The following is a 20,191-nucleotide window of genomic DNA, read 5'->3' as shown; positions in this document are numbered from 1 at the left end:
CTGCGACACTTGCTACTCCCACCCCAGCATCCGGCGCCGCCAATGATCCGCAAGTATCGCTTTGAGCCGCGTGATCTTGTTCTTTTCAGCGTTTATGCCGACCGTGGGCGCTCGGAAAGAGGCATGATCCAGGAAAGCACTGGCTCTTTTGTCTACATCTACATCTACATCCATACTCCGCTACGCACTTGACGGTGTGTAGCGGAGGGTACTTTGAGTACCTCTATCGGTTCTCCCTTCTATTCCAGTCTCGTATTCTTCGTGGAAAGAAAGATTGTCGGTATGCCTGCGTGTGGGCTCTAATCTCTCTGATTTTATCCTCATGGCCTCTTCGCGAGATATACGTAGGAGGGAGCAATATACTGCTTGACTCCTTGGTAAAGGTATGTTCTCGAAACTTCAACAAAAGCCCGTATCGAGCTACTGAGCGTCTCTTCTGCAGAGTCTTCCACTGGAATTTATCTATCATCTCCGTAACAATTTCGCGATTACTAAATGATCCTGGGATGAAGCGCGCTGCTCTCCGTTGGATCATCTCTATCTCTTCTATCAACCCTATCTGGTACGGATCCCACACCGGTGAGCAGTATTCAAGGAGTGGGCGAACAAATGTACTGCAACCTACTTCCTTTCTTTTCGGATTGCATTTCCTTAGGATTCTTCCAATGAATCTCAGTCTGCCATCTGCTTTACCGACGATCAACTTTATATGATCGTTCCATTTTAAATCACTCCTAATGCCTACTCCAAGATAATTTATGGAATTAACTGCTTCCAGTTGCTGATCTGCTATATTGTACCTAAATGATAAAGGATCTTTCTCTCTATGTATTCGCAGCACATTACACTTGTCTACATTGAGATTCAATTGCCATTCCCTGCACCATGCGTCAATTTGTTGCAGATCCTCCCGCATTTCGGTACAATTTTCCACTGTTACAACCTCCCGATATACTACAGCATCATCTGCAAAAAGCCTCAGTGAAGTTCCGATGTTATCCACAACGTCATTTATGTACCGAAGATCAAAAAGTCAGTATAAATTTGAAAACAGAATAAATCACGGAATAATGTAGATAGAGAGGTACAAATTGACACACATGCTTGGAATGACATGGTGTTTTATTAAAACCGAAAAAATACAAACGTTCAAAAAATGTCCGACAGATGGCGCTTCATCTGATCAGGGTAGCAATAATTAGCATAACAAAGTAAGACAAAGCAAAGATGATGATCTTTACAAGAAATGCTCAATATATCCACCACCATTCGTCAACAATAGCTGTAGCCGAGGAATAATGTTGTGAACAGCACTGTAAAGCATGTCCGAAGTTATGGTGAAGCATTGGCGTCGGATGTTGTCTTTCAGCATCCCTAAAGATGTCGGTCGATCACGATACACTTGCGACTTCAGGTAACCCAGAGCCAATAATTGCACGGACTGATGTCTGGGGGAATGGGATGACAAGTTCTGCCTTATGGAAGACACCACTGTCTTGCATAAGGCGGAACTTCTTATCCCATTTTCTTAGCAAGCACGGAGACAACAAGAAGAACTGAACCACAAGATGATTATGAGGTCTGGGGACATGGGAGGCCAAGCACGACGAAAATGGCGGCTGAGCACACGATCATCACCAAACGACGCGCGCAAGAGATCTTTCACGCGTCTAGCAATATGTGGTGGAGCGCCATCCTGCATAAACATTGTACGTTCCAGCAGGTCTTTATCATCCAGGCTGGGCATGATGCGATTCTGTGACATATCGGCGTACCTCTCACCCGTCACGGTAGCAGTTTTGCTGTCCAGCTCCATCTGTCGGACATTTTGAAAAACTTTTTTTTTGTTCTAATAAAACCCCATCTCATTCCAAGCATGTGTGTCAATTTTTACCTCTCTGCCTACATTATTCCGTGGTTTATCAAGTTTTCAAATTTATACTGACTTTTTAATCACCCTGTATATTGTGAAGAGCAAGGGTCCTACGACACTCCCCTGCGGCACACCTAAATCACTCTTACTTCGGAAGACTTCTCTCCATTCAGAATGACATGCTGCGTTAAGAACTCTTCAATCCAAACACACAATTGGTCTGATAGTCCATATGCTCTTACTTTGTTCATTAAACGACTGTGGGAATCTGTATTGAACAACTTGCGGACGTCACACGGCGTCTACCTGGGAACCCGTATCTATGACCCTCTGAGTCTTGTAGACGAATAGCGCGAGCTGGGTTTCACACGATCGTCTTTTTCGAAACCCATGCTGATTCCTACAGAGTAGATTTCTAGTGTCCAGAAAAGTCATTATACTCGAAAGTAATACGTGTTCCAAAATTGCACAACTGATCGACGTCAGAGATACAGGTCTATAGTTCTGCACATCTGTTCGACGTCCCTTCTTGAAAACGGGAATGACCCGTGCCCTTTTGCAATCCTTCGGAACGCGACGCTCTTCTAGAGACATACAGTACACCACTACAAGAAGGGGCAAGTTCCTTATCGTACTCTGTCAAAAATGGAACTGGTATCCCATCAGGTCGAGCGGCCTTTCCTCTTTTGAGCGATTTTAATAGTTTATCTATCCCTCTGTCATCTATTTCGATATGTACCATTTTGTTATCTGTGCGACAATCTAGAGAAGGAACTACAGTACAGTCTTCTTCTGTGAAACAGCGTTCGAAAATGACATTTAGTATTTCAGCCTTTAGTCTGTCATCCTCTGTTTTAGTACCATTTTGGTCACAGAGTGTCTGGACATTTTGCGTGCGACCTTCGTAGCTGCCACCAGGGCACTCCAGGGGGAACGGATGCGCCGTCGCCCCCGCCGTTCCCGCTCGCCGACCCGATGGAACTGTACACGCCGTCGCCATCGCAGTCATCGCCCCAGGACACGTCACTCAAGCCCGATGGCGGGATTCGGTCGGGAGTACGTGGCCTCCACAGCTACGGCTATAGGCTCCGGCGTCCTGCCTCCCTCCCCGTTGGGCGGCCGTTGTGGCCGTGCGGTTCTGGGCGCTACAGTCTGGAACCGAGCGACCGCTACGGTCGCAGGTTCGAATCCTTCCTCGGCCATGGAAGTGTGTGATGTCCCTAGGTTAGTTAGGTTTAATTAATTCTAAGTTCTAGGCGACTGATGACCTCAGAAGGTAAGTCGCATAGTGCTCAGAGCCATTTGAACCATTTTTTAGGCCTCCCCGTCGCCTTTCGCATCCTTATTACAACAACAGTGCGGCATCTACGGGAGTGGGGGGGGGGGACTAAGAATGTGCTGGAGTAAGCTGTCGTCAGCACACCGGTCGACAAAGAGGTTGTAAGGAGATCAATAACACGCTGAATCAAGCGTGCCCATCGAGAGAGGCCAAAGACAGACTCGTAAGTTATGCACCGAAACGCCCTTTCGACCGCCGAAGTTTAGATCGCTCCGCGGACCGGAGCGCCCAGCCAGTCACAGACAGTCACCCAGTCACTCGCAGTCGGGGTCGCAGTTACAAGCTCAGTCGCCATTCTAGTTGGCGCGTGTCAGTTTACATTACTTGCTTCGAGAGTACAGTATTTATAGCGGAACTTGTCCTTTACCAGTGGTGAGGCTAACGTGGACTATTATGGAGGAGCTCGTGCCACGACACATGGACTAGGTTAAGGTAAGTAGCCTTCTGTTAACAAGTGTGCAGTTACATTGTAGGAAGAGGATATCGGCCACCAAACAACATCCTCCCTGACTTCCCCTGGTGCAAGGCTCCACTGTGGCAACGACGACACAAATTAAACAAGTCTGTGTCTGCCCTCACAGAGCGCCGAGAGCACGTTTTAGCGTCTTTCAGGACCAAAAGAGTTGACTAGACAACTTACCGATTTTCAAACCAGGAACAAATAGCACGTTCACCAGTACCACCACCATCCTCTGTTACAAATGGCATAGGAGAAAAAGTACTACGAACATATAACACGAAGACGGGAGAGAAGTTGAACAATTTTGTCGAACGTGGTAACGCTTGCGAAAACTATGTCAGTTTACTTCAAGCGATGCAACATTCAGCTCACATCGCGATCCCATGGCATATGGCGTTACGAGCAAACAGCACATGTTCATTAGCTTGGTAGGAAGAACAGTGTTACACTGCCATTGCAGAAAAGTCCAGAAGCCCTGACGTCCTGTGATTGAACATTCAATAGTGTACAAGCGACATAGAAGGATAGACTCATAATCAAAATAAGGGAAGCAGCTAGAAGCAAAACTTTGTATAACAGTCTCACCAAAACAACTACACTGACCTTAGTATGGAAGTAGACAAATCACATATGGCGAATGCATTACACGCCCGATACATTCTTCGGATACACGCCGGGTGTACTGACTGAAGGTCTACAAACCCTCACGCCAAACTGTGCGGAGCAATACCTGATGGACGTATACAGCGACAGTGACCTATACACTTTATAAGCAAACCATTCTGTGGACAGACGCTTCAAAGAGCACCAGCATGGGACTGAATTACCGCACCAGGGCCCAGAAAACAAGTATACTACAATAAGGCTACTTCCTGCAGCTGAAAACAACTACTGCTCAAAATATTTCATGCAGTATGGTTTCAAATGAAAACTGGAAACCTATACCTATTTACAAGAGTAGGAAGCCGCTGGCTAAAGTCACATCACAGACTAATAATGAAACTATCACACTTTTCCTAAACTTTAGAATGTATGACCAAACACAAGACTGGAATAGAGCCCACAAATAAGAATATTATCACAAGCGGGCGATACGGATTCAGAAAGCGTAAAGGCAGCTCAATTTCCTCTCATCACTTTAGTTACTATGAGCCACAATTCACTGTACTACAAGAAGTACTTCCAAACAATTTGTACGGCCCTCACCATAGCTTACGATTGTGTCCTGCTCTCACGATTAGTGCAGCAGATAAAGAATCTGGGCATGCCGATCATGGTCATTCCGACTCTATATCATTTACTGATTATCGGGTAATTAATTATAAGTCAGGAAGTAGCAGACATAGGGCTCCTATACACGATCAAAGGTTTGTCGCAATTTCGACATTATCCTTACTACTTTTTAAGATCTCTATTTGAGATTTACATTCAATTCTGGAAAAAATATGAAGGTGGTAAAATAAGCGAACTACTTATATTTCTACACCACGAGAGAGACTTTCACGGCATGACGAGTGCAGATCTCTCTGGGCATGAAAAAGTCACTTAGAAACATCGCCAACGTGAACAGCAAGTGGGTGAAAGCGACTAGACTGCTAGATCTAAGAACAATGTTATTTTGTCCATTCGGTACCTCAGTCCGCCGAACTGTGCCATATCTTAGCATACATACCACTTGGAAATTTGCTTACTGTGCGCATCTGAACAAACACAGCAAGAAAAACAATGAAAAGTAATTAATAATATTCGTTCGAATAAGGAAGCGCCTGCAAAAGCGCGTGCATTATTCTGTACCGTACGCTAATCCGGCCATGTAGTAACAACTGGACCTATCATATAAATATAGAAGGCATGCAAATATAGAGCAGAGCATCCCCAAACGACCGTATTTCTCTTTTGAGATATAAAGTAGAAAGTTCCTCATGACAATGTTTCGTCTCTAATTTAATCACTTTGTAGTTCCATTTTGTAGAATGGATTGACATGCCCCTTTGTGACAAAGTGTGGAGATGGACACGGACCGCATTATTCTCAGACGCTCACTGGGGTACAATCCGACAACCAGTTAACTGTGGTACTTTATGAACATCAACAATAACCTACCAGGAGGAAAAGGTTACCTCCATCAATGATGTGTCCATATATAAACATATATTCAGTTTATTAACAACTGGACAAATCACGAGTATTGGAAAACGTGATTGAAATGTGAGTGGGTGTATGTATGTATGTATGGACGTATGAACGTGTGTGATTATTTCTATTAGACATATCTCTATTTACTAAAACAAATTTTGTCCGTTATAATTTGTAGAATATCACGAATAGGAGGATGTCAGAGGTAAGCACGTTCGAAAGAGATTAATATAAAGTTTAAAAAAAGAGATTACAAAAACCATTGACAAATGTTACAGGCAAAGTCGAGTTTTTAATTATCTATGCACACTTCGGTGTCAGCCCTGTGTGGGAATTTATGGCAAATTGGCGAAACTTCAGGTAAAGGTATGTGATGGTGTTTGTTAAAATGATGACAGGTCGTATCGTTTGTATTTGGTTCTATGTCAATGTTTCACAACTGTTACGAAGACTTTTCTTCTATCAGACTGCGAGGAACAGGATGGAAAATTACAAACTGATTATCAGGGTAAACAATTTTTAGTCTACTAGTCGGCATACAGTTCTTACGCGTTCTGTCAAATATAAAGGGAATGCAGATCTTCGGTCACGAAGGTGCATCATTTACCATTTAGGAATAGACACTGTTGATTTAGTTGGATGCTGAACTTTCTTCCCAATTATCCGTTCTTTAGTTGCCAAATACGGTGAAAACGCACAACGTAACGAGTACGTTCCACGCCTCCTTTTTGACAAGTTTTACTATACGCCACAAGAAATGCCGTATAATATACGATATAAGCTGGAATTTATGGCACAGTGCTGTTTTAAAGCACTCTATTAAATACTTATTTTTTGTATGTCTTTTTACTTCATGCTTCCGAAATACTCGTATATTGAGGGCAACTCAATATTTAAGAGTTGATAAGGGATTTAATTTAGCTTCCAATGCCGCTCAATTAGGCAAACTATTGACATTTACACGTGTTCTTACATTTCACGTATGAGAGCTGCACTATAAACTCGCAGCGACAGGATGAACTTGAAATGAAATGGGAGCGACAGTGGTGACTGTGTGGGAATTCTTGGACTGTGCTCACAGAGAAAATGGTTTGTAAACCGCAGAGAGACGTCTTCTTAATCGATACTACTAATAAAACAACAGAAACGTCATATCTGTTTGTCTGTCTGAACACGCTGATCCCCAAAACTGCCAGACGAATTTTCATGGAGTTTTCACAGATAATTGGAGCGCAGCTTGGAGCAGTCATGTGGGCTTTATTTCGTCAAAATCGGAACACGCGATTTTATGTAACATCGTTTGCTCAGATCGGTACTTCATATCTTAACTCACCACGGTGTAATACACCACAGAACGAATGATGGTTTCGTAATATACCAAAGAACTAATAGATGCCGCTGTTTTCTTACGTAATGACAGATGTATTTTCAGAAATTCACTTTAGTCACGGAATTAGGCACTGCAATCTTATCTTTACGAATATAAATTAATATATAATTTATTTGGCTACGAAATACGGACTTAATGTTTCCGCTTTGTTTATTAATAACTTAAGGACATTGCTTTGCTTTTTTCTAAAGATTTTATTTATATTCTTTGTTAGGACAAGCGAATTTATTAAGTTTTCTTTGTCATTTCGGTCCCTACTCATTACATTTTGATTTCGTTTTGTTTGTGAATATAAATATCAACAAAACGGTCGAGTCTTTCTGAATGTACCAGAATGACTAATAAAGGAGGACTATGCTGTCTACAGAATCCAGTGAAGATCGCGAGGTGGGACTTACTGCAGCCTGAGAACATCAGGCTTTATCTCTTCCTTTGAAACTCCTTTCCAAAGCGAGGTACGAAGTAACTCTGATCGAGAGTGTCATGCATTATCTTGCTCCTCGGAGCTCTTCACTAACAGAGCCTTACCGTCACTTATCTCCAACGCAATACCATAGAAGCGGACGTTTTGATGGGAGGTGGAGTAAGCGGGAAAGTTTTCATACTCCGAATCCCACTTATTCCTAAAAATTTACCATTTCGCTTTAAACGAGTTTCATTCCCGGTGAACGTATGTTATGCCATGCCCATAAACAAAGCGCAAGGCCAGAATCTGTGTGTTTTGGGCGTGGAGCTTTGTCTTAGACACCTTCGCACTCCCAGCTCTATGCGGCTCTCCCCCGTGTTAGTGAAGAAAACAGGTTCGTCGCTCGTGTGTTCATAATCACACTGCTGGAACAGTTCTATATAGAGAAGCTTTAGAAGTCAAAAATAGATTCCATTCAGACGAGGTCTCTGGCAAAACTATAAATAAATACGCACGCGACACAGAGTTTCTCTACTAGCACATACTAAAAACGTACGTTAATTGAATTAAAACGGTGTGTCAATGAAATTAACATGTATGAAAAAAAAAACGCACCGTAAATCAGAAGCCACGGAGACGCAGTGCCAACTGAGGTTAACATTCAGGAGAACAGTGTAGAGTAAAGTCGGAATCATGGTATAATGGAGGAGCTAAAATCGTTAATGCAGCAAGCAACAGAAACTAATCAAGAGCTAAAAGAAATTAATCAAAAATTTAAAAAAAATGGGTAAAAATAAACTCATTGGGGGTTAAAAGAATCTAATCAAAAGTTAGAAAAATTTTGAAAAGTTAATTGTGAGTTATAAAATAACTTAAAGAAACCGAATATGCATTTAAAAAAGGTATTAACGGTTTTGACGCTAAAGCTGCTAGCATTAGTGAGGAGATATGTGTCGAAACGAAATAATTACTTAGAAGTTTAAAGAACCATAAGGGTAAAATAAATGAACAAACTGACACAAATGATAAAACAAATGTAATTCAAACTGTCACTGAACCAGCATAATCTAAGATTACTTAAACAATTCACACACTATAGCAGAGCATAAATACCACATCTCTGTCAGAAAAAAAATATGAACTTACCAGTAAGAGTTCCGCTGTAGAACCACTAGGTAACTAAAAAACAGATGTGGCTGAAATTGGTATCGAAATGCTTGCTTGACACTAAGGTCTGGGTGAAGTCCAAAACACAAATTTACATTTGTAGCACAAATTCTTCACATCACAATGCACATACTGGTTGTGTTGTTTGGGGGAGGAGACCAAATAACGAGGTCATCGGTCGCATCGGATTAGGGAAGGATGGGGAAGGACGTCGGCCGTGCCCTTTCAAAGGAACCATCCCAGAATTTGCCTGTAGCGATTTAGGGAAATGACGGAAAACCTAAATCAGCATGGCCGGACGCGGGATTGAGCCGTCGTCCTCCCGAATGCGAGTCCAGTGTGCTAACCACTGCGCCACCTCGCTCGGTGCACATCTGATTCAGTAAATAAAGATGTATGTATACTTAGCAGTAATATTTTCAACGTAGAACCCTTTTGTGAAGTCAATGTAAATGTGACATTCAAGCGAGAGGAGTCGAAGAAGTAGAGAAATTTGCCGAAGTAGTAACCGAAACTGTTACCAATAGTGTAACCGGGAAGACAGAGACAGCAAAATTTCCGTGGGTGTCGTTAAACGTAGTATTACCACTTGTTAAGTTCGCGATGAGTCAATAGAAAGGACAGTTAGAGATCAACATTTCGACTATGTGGACACGACAAAAACAATTTCAGAGGATTACTTACAGATTCAATGTAGCTCATATGAGAAATATGGGTACCAAGGTAGACACAATGTTGCTGTTTTACATATGAGAGCAGTAGTTATCAAAAGAGTATACGAAGTAGTTGCGTTGCAACAGTTAATTTGAGTGTAGTAACATGAGGGTTCTGTCAGGAAATGACGATTACCTTATGCCCGAGTTAATGGCGATACTGCTTCATTTTCTTTCCGTATGGCGAATTATGCCACTTCTTCCGTTCGGAGACTCAATTTCTTCATTATTATTCTTTATCATCAATGATATAAGGAGTAACGAACTTCGTGATAATATTAAAAGAAACAAGGTTCAGTTGAAATGAGTAAAGTATAAGATCTGCTGATCTGATATGACATTGTATAACTGTGCATTAACTTTATATGGACATGACACGGTATTATCGACGTACGACTTCATCCTACTAAAATGTGACCATATTCTGTAATGAGGAAATGTAATGAACACAACGTTTTTGAAACAAAATACATCTACACTACGATATAAGACACAAGCAATAATACTGGGTGTCCAACTCAGACCTCCCTGGTTTCAAAGACCCAGGTCAACAATCCCACAGTACATACGACAATGAAATGCACCACATTGTAGAGCATCTCAAAGAATTTATTTATTTATCATCAATACACCTACACATGTGACCCATTTGTAGCACGAAGAATATCGAGTCTATATTCAATTTCATGCCCAGTTCTTTGTAACGTTTCCTCTGTTATTGTTGCAATCGCATTGTGATACGATGTCACAACGTAGGAATTTCGTCCACTTTTGGTCGCATACACGTGGTCCTTCACGAATCCCCACATGAAGAAATCAAGCGGCGTAATGTCGGGTGAACGTGGTCGCCAGGCAATGGGTCCTCCGCGTCCGATCCAACGATTGGGAAACTTCCTATCCAGGAACTTGCCAACAGCCGTTGCCAATGCGGCGGAGATCCATCTTGTTGAGAAATGATGTTGGGTTGCAAGTCTTGTATCTGAGGGTACATAAACTGCTCCAACATGTCCAGATACACTGACCCATTCACTGTTTGTTCCGTAAAGACGAACGGTCCAACAATCCTGTCGTGCATTAGCCCGGAAGGGAACATATATTTACCTTGCATTAGAAGAGAACGTGCTCGTTAGTTGACTAAAGCTGATAATTTTAGAGCTCAAAGCATACTGCGGAACAACTTTTCGTAATAAGCAAATATAAAGGTGCTTGGGTTGCATACTATTTGCTAATGAATACATCTTGTGAACGACTCGACTACTTTCTTACAGTAAAAGCATAGAGGTAACGATATACAGGGTGTATAAAAATCAATCATCTGATTTGGCACGTCTGTATTTCTGAAACTAATAAACATATACAAGGAATTTTGTTTTCTGATGAACAGGAAACACGAAAAAAATTTTTTTTCATAACTTCTCACAAGTGTTCAATATGCACCCCTTTGAGATGCACGGCGTATGCCAATGCGGCATTCGCCGGCCGGGGTAACCGAGCGGTTCTAGGCGCTACACTCTCGAACTGCGAGAACGCTGCGGTCGCAGGTTCGAATCCTGCCTCGGGCGGCATGGTTTAGGAGAATTATTATGCAGCAGGGGAGAGAGAGGTTGCGTTATAAAGCGCTGTAGTTTGGTAATACGAGGCGCAGCATAAGCGGAACGAAGGCCACATGAGACGAAGCAGTACGAAAAATTTCCAAGAGTGTTATCACAATGACATGTTGATATTAAGAGGTATCATGTACTTTGCGTGAAATATTTTACATCACGCCAGAAAGGTGGTGGAATATTAAGTAGCTTCACGATATGCAATGCGCTTCACATAAAACAATATTTATTTATTTATTTTTTCAAACGGAAACAAGACAGCAAAGAGATGTTGGATATTTTGAAATAGTGATCTGCGGCTACAAGCGATGTGTCCAACACTGGGACTCGGACCCGGGACCTCCTGCTTACGAGGCTTTTGCGTTAACCGCTGCACCACCTGGGCGCAGTGCTTATCGCAACTGCGCTATCAGGGCATGCTACCCAGCCGACTAACATTCCCACACGGCGACGCGTATCCGGACACATGTTTTGATACTGGACATAGGTTTCCTGCTTAGTACTACTTTTCGTATTTTCGTCTAAATGTGTGTGTTCTGAATGGGGAGACGAGGAACGAGGGAGAAAATTCACGCCGGCCGCGGTGGTCTAGCGGTTCTAGGCGCGCAGTCCGGAACCGCGCGACTACTACGGTCGCAGGTTCGAATCCTGCCTCGGGCACGAATGTGTGTGATGTCGTTAGGTTTAAGTAGTTCTAAGTTCTAGGGGACTGATGACCTCAGCAGTTGAGTCCCATAGTGCTCAGAGCCATTTGAACCATTTTTTGAGAAAATTCACTCGTATCGTAACTTGAAGAAATCCGACGTCACGGCACGCAGCGTCACGCTGCCGTTGGCTGACTCAGGTCAAAACGATGAATCGTGAAAGAGCGGCAATGATTATTTCGGGTAACTATGCTTGTGTTACTCGTTATGTTTTCATTAATTGAATGTATTTTTTGTAGAGGACTGGTTAAGAAAATAGTTACAGAATTTTTGTAATGCATATGACCCGGTTGACAAAGCACTGTAGACTTGATACTTTTTATTTAAAAAACAGTAATTCGTTAATGTAGTGTTTAAGGACTGGCTGATGAAGCATTCCTGTCTTAAAAAGCGCTTCTTTTAAATAATGACTCATTTCAACTACAGTATTCAAAACTTCATGATGTTTAATAATGCACATTTTTTGAAAAAAAAGTTAAACTTCAGAGGTAGACATAATAAGATATTCAGTGACTGTATTACTTCTATTTAGAGCATGGTGAAACAACAACGAAATAAAATGGTTACTTTGAAGAAATTTTACCTTTTGCTTTAAAACATTTAAGATTCATTACTTAACAATAATTACTAATTTTGCTTCTTTTTTATGCTATTCAAGTATCTGATTAATATTTTCAGCAATGTTGTTTTGCCTTTTTAGATATAAATATTTCATTATTGTTTTCTTTGTATTGCTCATTTTATTGTAGCATGTTGCGGATTCATTTTGGGAATCAGGAACAGTTTTACTACCACAACACCGTTAATGAGAGATCCTTGTATTCGACCTTCGATTCATACTTCTTTGATCGCACCTCATTTTCAAAACTGTTTGTTGTCTATTATAAAATTCCTCTTTTCTAAATCTCGCAATCTGTGGGATGTTTAACGCTATTGGCTCTCGGAAACACAGCGTTCACTCCCAAACTTCACTCAGTAATTAGAAAGACAACCTTCTCTTATAAATATTCTTTTATATTTGAATTTTGATTTGACTGACAATAATCATGGTTACACTCAATACTAAGAGTGTCATACATAATATTCAGTTCATTTTATTACATTTTTTGTTCAAAAAATGTTCAAATGTGTGTGAAATCTTATGGGACTTAACTGCTAAGGTCATCAGTGCTTAAGCTTACACACTACTTAACCTAAATTACCCTAAGGACAAACACACACACCCATGCCCGAGGGACGACAGGAACCTCCGCCGGGATCAGCCGCACTGTCCATGACTGCAGCGCCCTCAGACCGCTCGGTTAATCCCGCGCAGCTACTACATTTTTTAATAACATAACCATGATGCGATGCAATTCAGACGAAGCAGTTCGTGTATATTCGGCACTTCATCACTTAGAAGCCTGTGTTTTGGCCTCTGTTTGTTGGGGTCGACCTTGGGTTGTAAACAAGTGAGAGCGCACTTACAGGATTGGCTATGCGTTTCAGTGCAGGCAGTGCCGTGCACATAAGATCTTTTGCTCATCATGTATGTAAATATTTATCTACTATGACTCTGTATACAATGCACAGCGAATTGTGCGAACAGCAGTAACCTTTGCGAACCTTGTATAGCAACATTTTTAACTTTCACCAATATAATATGAGACTCAGTAGCCGAACATTTACTGTATCGGTTGTAAGCGGTTTACAGCTTTGCCCGCTAATATATTGCGGTTTTAATAATACTGCTGGCATCTCTGAACACAAATTGGACTTCTTATTCGGTAGTTTGAGAGCCTTAGCAAACTCAGTATCAACTTTCATCACGCTCTGCATTCAATGTACAAATACGCACAGGTGCGTATAATCGATAGGAATATCAAGGAGGGAATGTGCATGACGGCTACTACAGGGAGCTACTTGTGAGGAATATTACTACTTGTTGCCGTCAGGCGAAGGTAGTTATTTTGTTCCCAGGCAATTAGTGCCCAATACAATAGGGACCCCTGTCAGTAATATTTCGTCGTACAAAGAAGGGCCGTTCTGACAATTTCACATGATTTTATGAACGCTTTGTGCGTTGTACTCAAGCATCAAACCGTTACCTTAACGCTTCTCTCTCCTTTTTTGTATTAACCCACTCTCGCAACTTTATGGATTGATTTGAGTATATCGTCAGGCCTCACGAGGCTTCAAAATAAGTGACGCTAAATTTCAATCTCGTTTAGCTGTAGAGCCAAAAGAGCAGCTGTTCGCTATGTCTCTGGCCGACAAAAAATATTCGACAGAGACTATGAAAACTACCATGAAGAATCTCAGCAGCCGTCTTGTATAATTTTGTTCTATATATTGCTGAGGCAGCTCGTGGTCTCGCGATAACGATCCCGCTTCCCGAGCACAGGTTCAAATGGCTCTGAGCACTATGGGATTTAACATCTGAGGTCATCAGTCCCCTAGAACTTGGAACTACTTAAACCGAAGGACATCACACACATCCATGCCAGAGGCAGGATTCGAACCTGCTACCGTAGCGGTCGCGCGGTTCCAGACTGAAGCGCCTAAAACCGCTCGGCCACCACGGCCGGCCCCGAGCACAGGGTTCCGGCTTCAATTCCAGGAGGGATCAAGTATTTTCAACTGCCCCGAGTTGACTGGGTGTTGCTGCGTCGTCTTCATCATCATCATCATTCATCCCCATTACGGTCGGAGGAAGACAACGGGAAACCACCTCCAATTAGGACCTTGCTTAGTACGGCGGTGCGGGTCTCCCGCATCGTTCCCCTACCTTCTGTAAAGAAGCATGGGACTTCATTTCCATAATGCTGAGGCTGATATAAGTAACAAAAAGAGAAAAAGAACTGTTGTTCTTGAATGAAAATGTGTGTTTTGCAGGATTGTACACTGGTCGAACAGACGGTCACACTGGTTCGGAAACATTCTCCGATGAATTAAAGTGGACTATTACAACATCTGGTTAAGTGCAAGTCGGAAAGTAGCCTGTCAGAAAAATTTGATATTTCTATTGAACGATGTGGAACTATTAATATATTTACTATTGCAACTGCATGAGATCAAAGAGAAAGTTTCATCTCTATATATAACGACAATGTCCTATCCGCGTGGAGTGTCCGCTTGGTTTGAGGCGCCATGTCACGGATTGTGCGGCTCCTCCCGCCGGAGGTTCGAGTCGTCCCTCGGGCATGGGTGTGTATATGCTGTTCTCAGCATAAGTTAGTTTAAATAGTGTGGAAGTCTGGGGACCCATGACCTCGGCAGTTTGGTCCCTTAGGAGTTCACACACATTTGAACATTTGGTAATGTCCTGACTGACTCACTCACTCACCACTTCCTCATCACCATCCAACCCAAACCAATGAGGATAGAAAAACCAATGAGGATAGAAACATGAAAATTGCAGAGGATGTTGTTGTTATATAGTAGAAGTAACTCAAGAATGGATTATTCGAAATTCCACCTCTAAGGGGATGGAATATGAGTGAAATGTTTTTTCAAAGTATATTGTTATTAAGGTAATTTTGAATCCACGCCAACAAAAACTGCTACTTGGTTTCTTGGCCGGAAATACAGAAATACTTGTTCCAGCATTTTTGAAAGTTTAACCCCTATGGGGATGAAATTGTGGGCGAATTATTTATTTAAAATGTATTTATTTCAATCATTATTAAAGAACTGTTAAAGCATTGTAAAGCTATATCTACAGAAATTGGTAACTCGTTTGTCTGTTACAAATAACAAAATACCTGTTTCATTTTTTTTTAATTCGGTCCGTATCGGTGTGAGGGTGAAATGGGGCCCAACTGATTCACTGACTCATCAACGCAGCGCCCAATCCACTAGCGATAAAAACCTGAACTTTGGAGATGGTGCTCATCTTATACTGTGGGCACCGTTTAGAAAGGAATTATTCAAAATTCCATCCCTAGGGGATTGGAGTAATGGATGAAAGGTTTTGGAAAATATATTGCTAACAAAGAAATTTTGAAGCGAGAACAACGAAAATTGGTATTTGGCTTCTCGGACCGAGATTTAAAATGCAGGCTTCAGTATTTTTGGGAGTTTAACCGCTAATAGTGTAAATTATTGCGCAGAAGTTTATTTTGAAAATAAATTATTATTTAAGTACTATTAAAGTATTTTTAAAGCTACATCTATGAAAACTAATGTTTGACTTCTTGATTAGAAATAAAAAGTGTTTCAGTATTTTTGAAAATTCAACACCTAAGGGAGTAAAATAGAGGGTGAAATTTGACTTCTTGATTAGAAATAAAAAGTGTTTCAGTATTTTTGAAAATTCAACACCTAAGGGAGTAAAATAGAGGGTGAAATTTGTAAGGAAATGACTCATCACAAAAGCATTTTTGAAATTAAATCTCTAAAAAATTGTATTTGGCTTCTTGGTTAGGACCAAAATTGTGTTTCAGTGTTTTTCTTTTTTCTTTTTTTTTTTTTACATCTAAGGGGTGAAATTTTCTAACAAAGTATTTCGTTATATTTAAAAATATTTAAAACTAAGTCTATTGAAACTGGTATTTAACTTCTAAAGACATTACAGGATGGAAGTTTCCATGGAATTATCACAAAATCTCAAAAGGCAGGATTAATAAAGCTAGGAACCAACATTTTGGTAAGAAGTACATTCCGAAGAGAACAAGCGTCTATTCGGCGCGCGAGCAATGGGACACAGCATCTCTGAGATAGCGATAAAGTGGGGATTTTTGCGTGCGGCGATTTCACGAGTGTACCGTGATATCAGGAATCCGGTAAAACATCAAATCTCCGACATCGCTGCGGCCGGAAAAAGATTCTGCATGAACGGGACCAACGACGATTGAAGAGAACCGTTGAAAGTACGGAAGTGGAGCCCTTCCACAAATTGCTACAGATTTCAATGCTGGGCCATCGATGGGCTCTCAGTGCCGAAGACCGACTCATATGCCCTTGATGACTGCACAACACAAAGCTTTGTGCCCTGCCTGGGCCCGTCAACCTGGACATTGGACTGTTCACGACTGGAAACATGTTGCCTGGTCGAACAAATCTCGTTTCAAATTGTATTAAGCGGATAAAGGTGAATGGAGACAACCTTATGAATACATGGGCCTTGCATTTCAGCAGCGGACTGTTCAAGTTGGTGCAGGCTCTGTAATGGTGTGGGGCGTGTGCGGTTTGTATGATATGGAACCCCTGATACGTCTAGATACAACTCTGACAGGTGACACGTACGTAAGCATCCTGTCTGATCACCTGCATCCTTTCATGTCCATTGTGCATTCCAGAGGACTTGAGCGATTCCAGCACGACACTGCGACACCCAACACGTCCGGAATAGTGGCTCCAGGAACACTTTTCTGAGTTTAAACACTTCAGTTGGCCACCAACTCCCCAGACATGACCATATTGAGCGTGTCAGGGATGTCTTGCAACGTGTTGTTCAGAAGAGATCTTCATCTCTCGTACTCTTACGGATTTGTGAAGAGCCCTTCAGGATGCATGGTGTCAATTCCCTCCACCATTACTTTAGACATTAGTAGAGTCCATGCCACGTCGAGTTGTGGCACTTTTGCTTGTTCGCGGGGGCTCTATACGATATTATGCAGCTGTACCAGTTTTTCTGGCTCTTCAGTGTAGTTGTTTAAAACTGGTACAAGTGGAGATATTATCGTCATGTGACGCATGCGACAAAATAGTTGTTTCCAGAATTAGTGACATTTGTCAAAGAAACTGTTTCGATGTCTTGATCCATTCTGAAAATATTTTAGATTTACGGTTTACCTGTAACACCCGGTACGTGAAGGATACAAAGATGCGTTTTAAAACATAAATTACCGACTAAATATAAACATTTATCATTTATATTACCACTCACCTATATTACTACTCATTCTGCGGGTCTCCCATCTGTCAACAAGGTTATTAAAATACTAGACCGAATGCAATAAACGTAAATCTCTGTTTAACATTAATCTATTTTACCGATAATTTGTGCTTACCTGTCGTAGTAGTAGTCCCTGAAACAGAAAAAAATGTTCAAATAAGAATATGTCAGAGATAAAACAATACGTAAATGAACAGCATTTTAGAAACTAGCAAGCTGTTACACAGCTACAAAATTTGTTAAATTGTTCTTACAATGAATTATTACTCTGTGAAGTAGAGCCTATCGAGAGGGCAATGAAGAGCCTAAGGAGACGAAAATGTAAGTTCTCCCTTCATGGCATATATTTATCGTACGGCGTAACTTCCATTTTCCGTATTTAATGGTGATCTACAATTTAGCTCTGCAAGCCACTAAGGAGAGTACTACGAACATATCTGTATTATTCGCCAGGAAATCCACCCTCCTGTTCTACACGTAAAGCACGTAACACTACTCTGCTCACTGGTACCAAAAATACTTCTGTATATAGTATCTTTCCAGTAACATGTGTGATTGAAGAATAAAACTAAAATCGTCGCACACAGTGAATATTTGTCAGAAACAGACATAATACCACTACCACCCTATTGAAAATTTGAGATGCCAAGTAACGAAGCTCGTCATTTAGCCATTTCTTTAACTATTACTTGCTTTTTAAAATTTATTTCATTTGTATTTATTTAGTAATACAAACATACACTTAACATTTCTCTTTGTTATTTAGTTTACGGTAGTGATTCTGATTTTGTTTACTAACTACTTTATTAGCACACGTTTGTTAAGATACTGATTAATGGACAGAGTTTGCACAACTGGACTGGCGGTCAAATTTAGAAATAACTTCATTATTTTCTGAGGGTTACTCGAAATTTTCGTGATACTGTTCGTTATCTATGTTGTGTGTGATTTTTTACTATATGGTAAAGACTGTTCAAAATTCAAGTAAGAAGGAGGTGTATTAAGCTCCTTGTAGAAGTAACTTGTCAAACACTTGGCTTATTTTTCTAATTCCATTAAGCTTGCCCGATTACGGTCACTTGCACAGCCGACTAGAGCGGTAAACGGCACAGGCTGTAAGCGCTTCGCTGCCTACCAAACATACAACTACTGCTAGTTTTTCCCATCTGCTAACGCTAGCTATGGCATTTTCAAAGCCCTCGAACATCTTAGAGGTTATCTTTTCGCAATCAAAACATAAATAAGAACATCCGTATCCTGTCTCTCCACAGTTCACTGTTTGGTAGTCTTTAACATTTATCACGGGATATCATGCAACCATCTGTCTTCCTCCACTAATAAAAATAATTAATAGTCACATAGTACGATAAATGTATGTACATTTTAGACAGTTAGGTGTATACCGACTTTTATGAAAAAATAGCAAAACATATGTCTTGTCTTAGATCACATACGTTTTATACGAAGCGTATTAATGAGCCGTGTACGGCGTCACAGAGAGCATAATGTAATTTTTTTACAGATATTAATAAGAAACTTAATATTGCAACCCAGTAAAAAATTAGTTAATATCAAGTTATGACAATGTATGATAATCAGTAATCCATTGTTTTCAAACGTCTAATTAACTAGCGCAGAAAATACTTACACTGTAGACACTGACCAATAGTCCTGTAGATGACAAAACTTTCCTCGCTTAAGCATAGTAACAATTAAAAAAATATCCAAAACTTGGAAATATTCTGCATGTAACAGGTACTTATTACAACTTCGTCAACAAATAATTTATGAAACTCATTCACTTTTTCTGTGAGGTATTTCACTCATACGGACAGAAAAACGATACCCATACACACACCCAAAAATGTTTTGCATCACCTCGGTTCCGAGTGTTCCGGAACCAGTACAGAAAATTTGAATAGAAATCGACATAAACATAATTTCCTCCCTTTTTATTGCTCATGAAAACCACACATTTCCTGCTGTACCACTATACAGCGAGACCTTCAGAGGTGGTGGTCCAGATTGTTGTACACACCGGTATCTCTAATGCCAAGTAGGATGTCCTCTTGCATTGAAGCATACCTGTATTCGACGTGGCACAGTTGGTTCAAATTTTCCCACGCCCCGCCGACGATTCGGCGTACATCCTTCAGAGTGATTAGTGGGTCACGTCGTCCATAAAAAGCCCTTTTAAATCTATCCCAAGCATGTTCGATATGGTTCATGTCTTGAGAACATGCTGGCCACTCTAGTCGAGCGATGTCGTTATTCTGAAGCAAGTCATTCACAAGGTGTGCACGATGGGGGCGCGAATTGTCGTCCATGAAGACGAATGGCTCGCCAATAAGCTGCCGATATGGCTGCACTATCGGTCGGCGCCTAGCATGACCACCCCACCCCAAAACAGCAGGGAACCTCCACCTTGCTGCACTCGCTCGACAGTGCTTCTAAGGCGTTCAGCCTGACCGGGTTGCCTCAAAACACGTCTTCGACGATTGTCTGGTTGAAGGCATATGCG

General features: G+C 41.3%; 1 protein-coding gene across 2 annotated transcripts in view; it reads right to left on the bottom strand.

Moving 5' to 3' along the window:
* The window catches only part of LOC126267510 (RNA-binding protein Raly-like), a 750,937-nt gene that overhangs the window by 128,806 nt on the left and 601,940 nt on the right, over positions 1–20,191 (bottom strand). For both annotated transcript variants that reach the window (XM_049972810.1, XM_049972809.1), the window contains exon 5: positions 17,786–17,803. In XM_049972810.1, coding sequence (XP_049828767.1) covers positions 17,786–17,803 — 18 coding nt within the window. The remainder of the gene's footprint in view (positions 1–17,785; positions 17,804–20,191) is intronic.

The sequence above is a fragment of the Schistocerca gregaria genome, chromosome 4, assembly GCF_023897955.1.
Source record: "Schistocerca gregaria isolate iqSchGreg1 chromosome 4, iqSchGreg1.2, whole genome shotgun sequence".
Classification (NCBI taxonomy): Eukaryota; Metazoa; Arthropoda; class Insecta; order Orthoptera; family Acrididae; genus Schistocerca; species Schistocerca gregaria.
Note: the sequence above shows the minus strand (reverse complement) of the source record. Positions and strands in the feature narration are given on the sequence as shown.